Raw genomic sequence first — 13,847 nt, forward strand, 5'->3', positions numbered from 1 at the left:
TGATTTCTTTATTCACTTCAATTCCTGTCCAGCAGGCCGTGAACTGCGCCAGAAGGCTCCTCGAGAACGACTTAAGCCTCCAATCCAGGACATCACTATCCACTGATGACAACTGTACTGTGCTTATCAAGCACATATGCTTATCAAGCAGCATCTTCACTTTGAGGATTCAGTCTATCAGCAGGTACATGGCACTGCTATGGGTACCCCTGTTAGTTCCATAGTAGCCAACATCGCCATGGAAATCTGGAGGAGCAGATACACTGGAATCCACCTACATCTATTACAACATGGTGTAGATACATTGACGATATTTTTACTGTAATACCGTGTGGCTCTGAAACAGCACTACTGGAATTCCTCAACTCCCTATCTAATTTCATCAAGTTTACTATAGAGTTAGAGGTCAAGATATGCTCCCGTTCCTGGATGTCCTAGTGCATCGCGTAGGCCCACATCTAGAGACTTCAGTATACCTAGAGACTTCAGTATGGTCCTTGAGTTGTCACAGACATTTTCTCTCAGATATGCCAGACAAGCTGTACTTGCTACCTGGGAGTCTAAAACGCTGATGGAACTGATATTCGGGTGACACTCAAGTCAAGTGGACCCAATTTCGGCGAAGTCCGGACGGTCTGTGACAACCAAATCCTCTGCTTGCACCTTCACGATGGTGGGACTGTTAGTAATCCTGGGTATAACCTCCATGCACAAGCACATGGTGGGTGACCACCCAGGTGTGAACCAACGTAAGCAGGGGTCGAGGTGTGGCGCCCACACCACATGGAGGAATGCCGCCCCTCTATGTTACCAGGCAGTACTAGGTGGTAGATGACTCTCATCAACCGGTGAAATACCACCACTTTGCTTATTGGAGGCTTGAAGTGGTGGAACCCATGTTTAGTCTCTAGAGCTAAGTTCCGGTCAACCCTTCCCTATCTCTTCCATCATGCAGTATGATTGATGACTCTTGAGGTTATGATGAACGTTGTGGCGAGATCCAATATCCTTACATTTCGAGGGTACAGCTCTTAAAACGGTTTTCGCAGGCCGGCCGCTAGTTAGTACACCGGACCGAACCTATTGGTAACTCTCTAGGAGGCTTCCGGATCAGCTAGTGTATAATCTTGCTACCTCTACTCTGCCAGATAGTGACTGGAGGGAGTCCGAGTAGTGTGTATGCGGGGAGCATTGTCGAGGCCACGTTATGTCAAGAATCTGGGTATATTCTTCCCACATGTACGCCATATCCAAAAATTTCATTACTTCATACAGCATGTCCACCCACTTTTTCTTACTATTGAATACACCATGAATTGTCAAACTAATAGAACAAGCTTATCTGCGAAAAGATCTAAACCTCCCAAGGATTTCCTAATTCATTTCACAAATATACGTGGTCTCAATTCTAATCTCAACGATGTCCATTTCCACTTGCAGTCTGCCAAACCCCATGTACTTTTTCTGACAGAATCTCAGTTATCGGTTGATTCAACTACTGTTCATCTCAGATGCCCAAATTATTCGCTGTATGATTCCTTTCGCCTCAAAGGTGGTACTTGTGCATATGTCCGTTCTGATATTCCCTGTCAGAGACTTGGCAATTTGGAATCTCCTCTCTTTGATCTTCTCTGGCTTAAAATTTCTCTACCTCATTGTGTCAAATTCATCTGTTGTCTCTACCGTTCTCCCAACTCCACTAATCACTTGGAGCTCTTTGACTTCTCTCGTTGCAACTTGACTTTCTCCAGTCCAACTTTCCTAACAGTGAGGTAATTTTCCTTGGTGATTTTAATGTTCACAACTCCAGCTGGCTTCCGTTTTCTAGTCACACCGACCCAGCAGGTCGAGATGCTGAGGCTTTTGCAATTACTAATGACCTAGCACAGATTGTTCATTTACCTACAAGAATACCGGACAATCCGAATAATACAGCCAATACGCTTGATCTTTTTCTCACAAACAACCCCTTCTAAGTACACGGTCGAAGTGAGAGGTCCTTTAGGCACTTCAGATCACAACTTGGTGATTGTCTCTTCTCCAATGGAACCTTTATCTCATGGCTATTCCCAACCTCGTGTTGTTTGGCATTACAAGAATGCAATAAGGGATGACCTGCGAGACTTCTTTTCTTCTTTTCCTTGGTCAGATTACTGTTCAAAACTCCTGATGTCAACGTTTGCTCAGATCGTGTCAGTGAAATTATTCTTGCAGGAATGGAATCCTTTATCCCACACTCCACTTTAAAATCTCTTCCTTTATCTAAACCTTGGTTTTCCATAAATGTGCTAAGGCTGTTCAAGAGAAGAATGTTGCATATCGTAATTGGCTTGTTTCTAATTCTTCAGTTTCATTTTCTGCCTACACCAAAGCTCGCAACAATTGTAAAGCAGTTAGTATCAGTCCAAACTAGAGTTTGAACAGGCTAAGAGTAGAAAAACTTGCTTCTTGCCCTAATGGTAGCCGAGCATTCTGGTCTCTTGCCAAAGCTATTGGCCGAACTTTTGCCCATCTCTGCTTCACCTCTGTCAAACCAGGATGGTTCTGTTGTCACTCAGCCAAGGATAAAGCTGACCTGCTAGCATCCCATTTTTCTTCCAGCTCATGTATTAATGAACTTGTAAAACACCTCCACACCATTCCCAACATGGTCATTCAATGCCTCCTGTGGTCTTCACGTCAAAAGGATATCAGAAGGATTTGGATGAATCTTGATGCTAAGAAAGCTCCAGGTCCTGATGGTATTTCTCCACTTGTTCTCAAAATCTTGCTCTGAACTTACTCCTATTCTTTGCCGCCTTTTTTCACTTTCTTATTCCAAAGTGTTTTTCCTTCTGCTTGAAATTTGCTCATATCCAGCCAGTTCCTAAAAAGGGTGACAAATCCCTCCCATCCATTATCGTCCCATTGCAATTACTTCTACTCTTTCTAAAGTAATGGAGAAATCAATTAACCGCCAACTCTTAAACTACCTAGAAACCTTCCGTCTGATCAACGATCGCCAGTACGGATTCCGTCGGGGTGTCGATTCACTGGTGATATCTGGCTTATGTTACTCATTTATGGACTACTTCAATGGAAAGGTTTCGGTGAAATCGGTGAAACACAAGTAGTTGCTCTTGACATCTCAAAGGCTTTCGATCATGTTTGGCATAAAGGTCTTCTAAACAAGCTTCCATCTTATGGTTTGCCAACTGTTTTTAGTAATTGGTTATCCAGTTTTCTCTCTGATCGCTCACTGAGGGTGATGGTAGATGGCTCTCTGTCTTCTAACTTCTCCACTAATGCCGGTGTCCCCCAAGGTTCAGTTCTTTCCCCCACTCTTTTCCTCTTGTATATCAATGACCTTCTTCCATTGACTGGAAATCCTATCCATAGTTTTGCCGATGATAGCACATTGCATTCAACTTTCCATTTTGAGAAACCTTGCCCTGCTCAATCAGCTTCAACTTCTCGAAAATCTGCTACCAATTCCTTAAATGCCGATCTTCAGGTAATTCTCCAGTGGGGCAAAGACAACTTAGTTGATTTCAACCCTTCTAAAACTCAGTCTTGTCTTATATCTCACAAAAAGGATTCTTCTGCTCCTATGCTTATCTTTAGTGACACTCCAATTTCTAGGCAAAAGGATATATCTCTTTTGGGGATTACCCTGACTTCTAATCTCTCTTGGCACAAGCACATTACAAATATTGCTTCCTCTGCATCTAAAAAACTTGGTTTTCTCTTTCGCTCTCAGCGTTACTTTTCTTCCAAACAGCTGCTCACTCTGTATAAATCGCAAATCCGCCCTGCCATGGAATATTGTTCCCACATTTGGGGTGGTGCCCCCAAAACCTCTCTCAGGCTTCTTGATTCCATTCAGAAGAGGGCAGTTAGGTTAATTAATGATTCATCTCTAACGGAGTCTCTCCACTCGCTTTCTCATAGACGTACTGTTTCTGCTGCATGCCTCTTCTACAGATATTTCCATGGGCACTGTTCTTCTGAATTGGCTTCTATAATTCCCGCTCTCTCTTTCAAAACAGTCCGAACACGTGCCGCCACCAGCCAACATCCATTTACTGTCCAACTTCAAACCCACAGAACCAACTTTTCATCTTCCTCATTTATTCATTCAACTGCCGTTTTCTGGAACAACCTTCCTTCATACGTATTTCCTGAAAATTACAATCTACAGAAGTTCAAGTCCAATGTCAACAAATATCTTCTTTCGTCTTCTCAACCTCCAACCCAAGCACGGTACTAAGTACTATAGGTTCTAATACCTCTCGTGTTTGGGGTTCACATAAAAAAAAAAAAAAAAAATACCGCAAACCTATGTGGTGCGGTCATTTCACTAACTACAGATCCCGCCACGCACCAAGTCATCTCAATAGCACTGCCCGCACCCTATTCTCCAGGGCTTGGAGCCATTCCAGCACTGATACAATTAGGCGTAACGAGATCTCCCGTGTGAAGGCGGACCTAACCAAATGTGGTTATCCATCCCATGTGCCTATTACAGGCACAAGAACTCACATCCCACCCAAGACCACCGAACCAAGACGGTATATCGTCCGCCTACATTCCCTATTATCCAGGCGTGTCAGGACGGATCTCGAAGGTCCTTAGAAATTAGATCAAATGTGTGCAGTTACCCTGCAGGAACCTACATTCACTTGTCTCCAGTGTGAAGACCCCTGTCACACCGGTCTTACGCAGCAATGTAGTATATCGCATCACCTGTAGAGACTGTGACAGTTGCTACTTCGGAGAAACATTAAGGCGTCTCCAAGATCGCCTTATGGAACATGACAGAGCAATACGGCTTGCTGAAACTGACCAGTCCGCAGTCGCGGAACATTTCTGGGCCACCAACCACGATCTTGATCCCAAAGTGACTTTGAAGTAGTAGACCACTCACGACACTTTCGCCACCACCTATGTATGGCTAGAGTCACTTAACATATTAAACAATCCAAAGGCAATAAACCGCCACAAAGGCATACGTCTACACCCCATCCTAGAGACAACCGTTTTAATGCTAGATGATCAGTGGAGTAAAAGCAGCGCACGTCCGTGCAACAACAATGGCACATGATTAACGTGCCTCACTCAGCTTATTGCACTTATCCATTGCGCCTCCGTAGCCAGGTGGGAAGGAGCAGCAGTGCGTAGCACACGCTTCTTGATTAGACCGGAGTTCGAGCCCATCACCACCAAATGCGGAGGATGCGGAAAGGTCAGGGAATGACCACCGCATATCCCGGAGCAATGTGGCCTTAGTTGCTAATGCTCCTAAAAACCAAATAACTAACTAACTAACTTATCCGTTGTATTTTGTATTTGAATTTCAGTTGATGAAGAGACACGCCAGTCTCGAAAGCTACTGCCTGTTAGTATATATTTGTATTTTTACATTAAACTGGATTTATAATTTATACGTGTATATTATTTCAACCATGGATCCCAGTACACCAGGCCCATTCGTTACTAAAATTTTAAAAATGGCAAGATATCTCTTACACAGTATGGACAAGGTAGTCCCTATGCAGTTTTCAAAAATGAAGATACAAGTAAAAATTAGTAAAATAAAAATAAAATGATTAAAAATTATATCTTGAAAATGGTGACGAGAAAATACACGAGGTCAAACCAAGCAGTAACAAATAGGAATAAATCTGTTAAATAATACAGCAACTAATGTGACAGATAGATATATGAAAAAATCGAGGACTGGTGTGTGTGTGTGTGTGTGTGTGTGTGTGTGTGTGTGTGTGTGTGTGTGTGTGTGTGTGTGTGTTTGGTTATTGTAGCAAAAACCTTTGGATTTTTGGTGCTTTTGGATTTTTAGTGCTTTTGTAAATTAGGATATCTTTATTTACAAAAGCACTAACTGGCTGATAGATATTAAATGTAGACTTTGCAAAACTATAGCAAATGGTCAGGTTCAATTAAATTAACACAATGCATGTGATACAAGATTAAAGAAAGTAGTGATTAATATATGGGACTCAGACAACATAGAAAACAACTTACCTTCTGTTTTCCTTGTTATTATTACAAAGAAGAGTCATATCCGAAAGAAAAAGTTTTTTAACTTCCATTAATTCTTCACATGATTTAGATTGACGAATCAATGTAGCAACTACCTTCAGTATCACTATACAGAACAATATTAAAATCATTTAGGAATGAAAAAAAAAAAAACTTAAATTAAAAAAATAATAATAATAAAAATCAAAGAGAAACTTATAAATAGTAACAAAATTTATAAACCAACTGAACTAGATCAATTTAAATTTAGATTAATTTTATTTTTAAAATTAAAGAACATATAATACCACAAGATAAAAGTCAATATAAAACACTGGGTAGAAAGAAAGAACAAGATCTTAATCAGCACAAAACATCAAAAATAGAGAAAAGGTAGCACTTAAATCCTGCAAAATTTCTGATATATCAGGAAGTTTGGGAAAATTCAAATTTAGCTGTTGGCAATAAATGCTAGTGGGCAAAAACTCCATAGTACAGGATAAAATAAATGTAGGTGTCAATTTTTGTTGTGAAAAAAATAAAATCCAAACCCAGACATTTTCAAGGCTCCTCCTTTTTAATCAATAGCAAGAGATATACAACACATAATGGAAACATATTTACATGGTTTTAACGTATCTGTGATAATATACAAAGCCAATCCTTGGAAATGCCATCTGCTTACCTGCCTACATCCAACCCCATTCACAAATGTCAATATACCTAAGCAGAAAATATGGGAAAAAAAAAAATTTTTGGGATATAAATTTTATTTTATTTGCATTGGAAAGTACCTTTAGTTGCTTCTGGGAACATATATTTACTATACAGGCAACCCCCTTATAACACTGTACCTCTACAACACTGTTTCGCTCTAACATGACTGATAAATTGCAGAAATCCTCGCACAACACGTACTTATATAAGACGGTTAGAGAATTGGGCCAAACCTCACATAACACAGTAGTTTTGAGCTTTTGTGCAGAGAAAACCTTGATATTATGTTACATGCAATTTTTCAACATTTCCATTCTTTTTTTGTGAATCCCCACTGTTGATTCGCTAGTTGTGCAAAAAAAAAATATTGGGAAATCCCTGTATTTTATTTTGTTGGGAAAGTGCTTGTTTCAGACCAAAAAAAATTGACTTCGAAGCATGCAGTTCGAAACTTTTAAGGTTTTTGTAAGGTTATTTTGGTTTTTATTTGATTGTTTATAAATTTTTCCAGGTATGTATTACTAAACTTTGTTCTTAAGAACCATATTGAAATGATTTTTTGTTGTGAATTAAATTCTAGCCCTAAATTATGCCTAAGGAACTGAGGCATAATTTGGATAACTGCAGATTTATTTAAAGAATGGTTTCTAAATTGTTTTGTGCCAGCCATGAAAAACTATTTACAGCAGAAAAATCTAGATTTCAAAATTTTATTACTATTGGTTAACGTGCCATCCAAAAGATTTAAGTCATCCAAAATGTTGATGAAATGCTCCAACCACCTAATAAAACTTCTTTAATTCAGCCATTAGATCAAAGCATTATTACCTTTAAAACTCATTACATCAGAAAATCATTACAATGGATTTTGTAAAAAATTTATTTCAAATCTATTGAAGTGATGGAGCATGGAAATATTTTTCAATTGTGGACTGTATCGGAATCACAGCTTTATTGCTCAAAGAAGTAAAATCGTTAACACGTGAATGTTGGAAAAATGTACTGCCAGAGAGTTCATTCAGGAAATATGGTCGAACTGGCAGAAAACGGAATAGGTGTGATAGTAGAACTTGCTAAGTCAGTAGGAATGGATGGTTTTGATATGACTACTGAAGATGTTCAAGAATTACTGGTAGATTTGGTGGAAATGGCGTCGGAGGTTCCAAATTTTAAACTAAAAAGCATATGGAAGGCATAAACTTAGCTGAGAAATTGGAATCTTATTTTTAGAATGCAGATCCTTAGAATTAAAGGAACACAAAGTTCAAAAGGGAGCTTCAAAAATGCTTAGCTCCATACCATGCAATTTACAAAGATCTAGCAAGCAATCCCAGACTACTGATTTTTTAAAGAGAGCAGAAGACAGACGAAATATAAATGCTGCAGAAGAAAGTTCAAAAGGTGAAGGTATTCTGCAACAGAGAAAACGTTCTCGTTTGATTGTGTACTTAACAGCAATGAAGAGGAAAAACATTAAATGAATGTACATTATCTGACGTGTATCACAGTTTGTAATACATTTGTTCAGTTGTTACCATTTTTAATAAAATTTAAGTTTCAGATGGAAAAAAATTATGTATTTATGTTAGCTTTTGGTACGTAACCCCGCTTTTCGTACTGGTTCTTAGTCCCGTATAACACAGTTTTGCACTACACGAGATTTTATAGGAACCTAACTACTGTGTTATATGAGGGTTACCTGTATTTCCTTTTAAAAAGCCCATTTCCTGAATATTTACTGTATTGTATTTTTAAAAGCCGATTTCATTGCATTCTGAGATATAAATAAATGTATGACTTGCCACATGCTAAGGAGACTCCAGAATACTATAATATGATAATGATTCTAGAACTAGGAGCCATAATTTCAAGTTACGGAGGGAGATATTTAGACCGGATTCAGGAAGTTTTATTTAAGCCAGCAAGTTATAAATTACTGGAATAAGTTACCTACATGGGTGGTAGAGGCTGACAGTTTGAAGAATTTCAAAGTCTACAACCAAGTTTTTAATGCTTTTAAATACTGCCAATCACACGATGATTTAGTTCTTGAGCTAAAATATCTTACTGAAAAGTTCACAGCTAGAAAATATCCCATCAAACTAATCCAACAAATTACTTCAACTGTTAAAGGAAAGATTAGTAATTCAAATGTTTCTAATAACTCAGTTATAAAAAAATCCAATACATCCAACATTCACATTGTCCTTTCTTACCATTGCCAAGTCACTAGACAATTATGTCAAATCTTTACTAACACTGATATTTCTATAATTTTTTCTACATATAATAAATTAGGAACTCCTTTTAACAAATATAAAGAAACCCGCATGACACTAAGGACATTAATAACATAGTTTATTTAATCAAATATCAACACGATTGTAACACGTTTCATCGGGAGTACTACCAATAAATTTGTATTATCCACCATCGCAAACACACGTGCCTACTACCACGTTAAGTTTCCTGACACAACAAGGAAATACTGAGGTATTGCTCAAAACATCAAAGGCAGATATTGTTGGGATATCAGAGACGTGGTGTCACACAGATATAAGGAATGCAGAACTGGAATTTGGGGCGTACAAGGAGTACAATGTCTAGAGAAAGGATAGACTGGATAGGAAGGGATGAGGGGTTATGCTATTAGTTAAGAAATACATAAAATCCAAGGAAGTGAAGCCAGTGGCCATCGCTGGACAGTGCAGTGCCGAGTCAGTTTGGTGTGACATAAGCATTGGGAGATCAAAATTGAGAGTAGGAGTGTGCTATAGGCCTAATGACTCTGATGAGTATAATAAGAAACTTTACAGGGAAACAGAGTGGGCCAGTAAATCAGAGAGTCTTATAATGGGAGATTTTAATTTCCCAGATACTGACTGGAATTTGGGGGCTGGTCACTCACACACTAGCAAGGCTTTTGTGGATTTATTGGATGATTGTTTTCTACATCAGCATGTTCGGGAGGCAACTAGAGGGAGGAATACTCTTGATTTGATTATCAGCAGTGATTCTTCATGCATTAAGAATCTGCAGATAAATAAACCACTAGGTGGCAGTAATCACAGTGTGCTGAAGTGGGATTGACTCAAAGAGGTCACTACCATTAGGGGTAAAGGGAAGGGTTATTGCTTTCGTAAAGGCGACTATGATGGACTGAGACAGTATTTAAATTCTATAGAGTGGGACCAACTGATGACGTTACCAACAGCAAATGCAAAATGGGAAGCATTCAAAGAACTTATCTTGGAAGCTACTAGGCTTTACATACCAACTAAGAAATATTGTTCAAGGTTTAGGCCTAAATGGATGTCAGATGAACTGATGAGGCATATGGCAGAGAAGAAACATGCATGGGATACATACAAATTAACACATGACACAGAAGCCTATGATAGATACAAGTTGATCTGTAACCAAGTTACAAAGGAGGTTAGGCAGGCGAAGGCAGATTACGAGAAATCTTTGGCAAGGGATGCAAAGAAAAACAGCAAAGAGTTCTTTACTTATGTAAACTCTAGAAGGAAGGGGATGAATCAGATTGGTCCGCTTGATATCGATGGGTCAACCGTTGATGATCCTGCTCAGGTATCTAACAAACTAAATGAATATTTTGCATTGACATTCACAAATGAGGAGTTATTTAGAGAGGGGAAAGCCAGAGGTGTATTCAACTCTAGCAGTAAGCTAGAGAATCTTGTAATAACTGAGAGTAAAGTGGAGGAGAAATTGTTGAAGATAAATACAAGAAAGGCACCTGGGGTGGATGGGATCTATCCAGTGATATTAAAGGAGGCAGCAGAGGAAGTAAGCAAACCCTTAGCCATAATTATGAGAGCTTCCTTGGACTCAGGGGAGGTACCCACAGACTGGAGATGTGCAAATGTGACCCCAATTCACAAAGGAGGATCAAAGGCTGACACAAGTGATTATAGACCTGTGAGTTTAACTTCTGTTCCAGGAAAATTAATGGAGGCACTAGTTAAAGAAGCACTGCAAGATCATTTAGACAAGACTTCAGTTATAGCTCGGACACAGCATGGTTTTGTTAAGGGGAAGTCTTGCCTGACCAATTTGATTGGATACTATGATGCAGTCACAAAGGAACTGGATGCAGGGAATAACTTTGATATTATATACTTGGATCTTAGGAAGGCTTTTGATACTGTTGCACATGGAAGACTGCTGCACGAATTGGAGCAGTGTGACATTGGAGGCAAATTGCTGCTGTGGATAAAGGGGTGGCTGAGGGGGAGAAGACAGAGACTGGTAATCAATGGACACTGCTCGTCGTGGACTAATGTTATTAGTGGAGTCCCTCAGGGCTCAGTGTTGGGTCCATTATTGTTTTCTGTATTCATAAATGATATTGATGATGGTATATCAAGCTTAATGTCGAAGTTTGCAGATGATACAAAGGTAGGCAGGGTTGTCAAGGACACTACTGACACTATGCTGCTGCAACAGGATCTGGAAAGGTTGAGCAGATGGGCTGAGAGGTGGCAAATGAAGTTTAACATTGACAAATGTAAAGTACTACACATGGGAAACAGCAACCCCAGAGCAACGTATCAACTCTTGGTACTACACTAACAGTGGTAGAGAATGAAAAGGACCTGGGGGTAATTGTGCAGGCAGATATGAAGTTCTCTGAGCGGTGCAGATGAGCCGCAAGAGTAACTCATGGTGTCTTGTCAATGATATACAGGAATTTTTCTAGCAGGGATAAGGAGGTGATTATTCCCTTGTATAAGGCAATGGTCAGACCACACCTACAGTACTGTATACAGGTCTGGAGCCTCATTTCAAGAAGGATGTAGAGCTGCTGGAACGAGTACAGAGAAGGGCAACAAGATTAGTGAATGGAACAAAGGGGTGCTCTTACGAAGAAAGGCTTAAGTTTTGCAAATTACAGTGTCTGGAGACTAGGCACCAGCGAGGTGATCTGATAGAGGTGTATAAAGCCTTGAATGGTTTGAGCATGCTCAATGCTGATGGGATTCTTCCTCTCACTCAGAATAATCACCTGAGAGGCCATAAATTCAAATTGAGGAAAGACAGATGTAGGATAGACGTGCGGAAATTTGCCTTTAGCCAGCGGGTGGTTGGTTGGTGGAACAGACTTCCATCCCTTGTCGTGGAAGTTGATAGTCTTAATAAGTTTAAGGCTCCGCTGGACAGGTATTTTGAACGAACAGAGGGGTGGTGAAGTGGAAGTGTTTTTTTTTTTTGGCTGGTGCTGCATAAGCTTGCTTTCTTGCATCAAATGCCTCTACTAATGCTAATGCTAACTGAACTGTCTCAGCATTCATAACCACAACCTCTCAGTTGATGCTGCAATAACCATTATCAAATTAAATTCAAACTATAAACTCCTTCTATACGAAACCCTCATAATAGAATGGTACCATCTCAACACCAATCTTAAAATCTTAAACACAAAACCTCCGGTTTCCTTATCTTCCATTTGGAATCTCACACGAGTTAAATTACCACGTGTCCAGCAAAACATTTGGTACTTAAATCCACAGCAACCTTCTGCCCTTCATTTTAACACCAACTGAAGATGAATCTTTCAAAAGTCCGCCGTTCATAACTATTGGCCTTATTCCTTTTTTAATTTTCAGATACAGTCCATTCCGGTTATTTGGGACACATCAGGACTAGTGCATTTTGGCCCGATTAAGCGGTTGCCCCAATTATCCGAAGTTTCATGTAAACAGTTAAAAATACAATGTACCCCCCCCCTTACAATTAATTCACTGTACAATCAAATCACGTTACGATGAACTCGCCATAGTAAACTACTGTTCACTATACGATGTGTAGTAAGCGCCGGTCATTGTGATCACGTTTGTGAATTGAATTTTAATTCTATTAAACACCGATTCTAATTAGAGAAAATAGGAGGAATATTATCCACAGGCTATAAAAGCAAAGATATATTAAGCACAAATTTACCCTTTATTACCTTACCAATTAAAAAAATTAAATGATACGTGAAAATCGGAAGAATATACGTGATAATCAGAATAATTAATACATACTGTATTATGAACATACGAACTAGTTGACATTTCTGTTTACTAACATTTGTGGGTGGGGGTTAAAATTTAAAACAGTAAAAAGATAAGCAATCAATAACAAAGAACACGGCACACACAAATTGCACGATACGTGCAAGTGAGAACTGAGTAACAAATTACAAAGCTTTAAAAGTAGAAATGAAGAGAAGATCTGAAAATTAATTTTTTTATATGATTGAAGATTTCATGGAAGTGTAAACACATTTTACCATAATAACCCACAGAATTCCAGCTGTCGGTATTATCGCAAATTCAGTAAGATCGAGTTTACTGTCCGCTTATGATAGATTTCACTAATAGAAAAGCCCAATAAACAGGTGACTGCTAATTGTTTTTATTGTTTTATGGTTGTGACCTCCAGAATTTCGACCGAACCACGTGGTACCGTTGGAGACAATCGTAGGGCAATCTCCAGTGCTGCGGTCTCCTGCCCCAATTAAGCAAAGTAAACCCTGGCTATTTTCTCGATTGGTTCCTGTTTTTTAAGATTTGCCTCAAATAAACGGCTGTCCCGTTTAACTGGTGGCCCAAATAACCGGAATCCACTGTATTTTATTTATACAGTATTATAATCGACAACTAGAGGAGGATGTGGTGCACCTCCCCCTCCACTGGGCTAAGTTTTTTAAATTACGCTTTCTAAATCACGATTCTTAACTTCTGATTTTAATTTCAATCAGAGATTTCCCACACCACTGTTTCATAATTCATGTAACCATAACGGATTATTGAGGTGAGTGCCATTTTTATTAAGTTTTGACTAAGTACATATTCCCTGTCACAAACTTTGGCATTTTAAGCTTTTGCTAACTCAAATCACAATTATCACTATTATTTATTTTTTTTTTTTGGCTGGTGCAAGGAAGCCTATGGCTTCCTTGCACCAGCCAAAAAACATAATACACTACGTTATAGTAGATATTATGTAATAATAATAATAACACTATTTCTAACTTCAACTGATGAAGCACACAACAGTTGCACTTCATCAGATGAACTGCCATTCAAGTCACAGGTCTCTAC

General features: G+C 39.1%; 1 protein-coding gene across 1 annotated transcript in view; it reads right to left on the reverse strand.

The window, feature by feature from the left end:
- The window catches only part of rg (A kinase anchor protein rugose), a 1,582,765-nt gene that overhangs the window by 1,049,016 nt on the left and 519,902 nt on the right, over positions 1–13,847 (reverse strand). The window contains exon 25 of the mRNA XM_090384432.1: positions 6,022–6,145. Within this exon, the coding sequence (XP_090240558.1) occupies positions 6,022–6,145 (124 nt within the window). The remainder of the gene's footprint in view (positions 1–6,021; positions 6,146–13,847) is intronic.

Source organism: Mastigoproctus giganteus, chromosome 11, assembly GCF_048544385.1.
Source record: "Mastigoproctus giganteus isolate SK-2022 chromosome 11, ASM4854438v1, whole genome shotgun sequence".
Lineage (NCBI taxonomy): Eukaryota > Metazoa > Arthropoda > Arachnida > Uropygi > Thelyphonidae > Mastigoproctus > Mastigoproctus giganteus.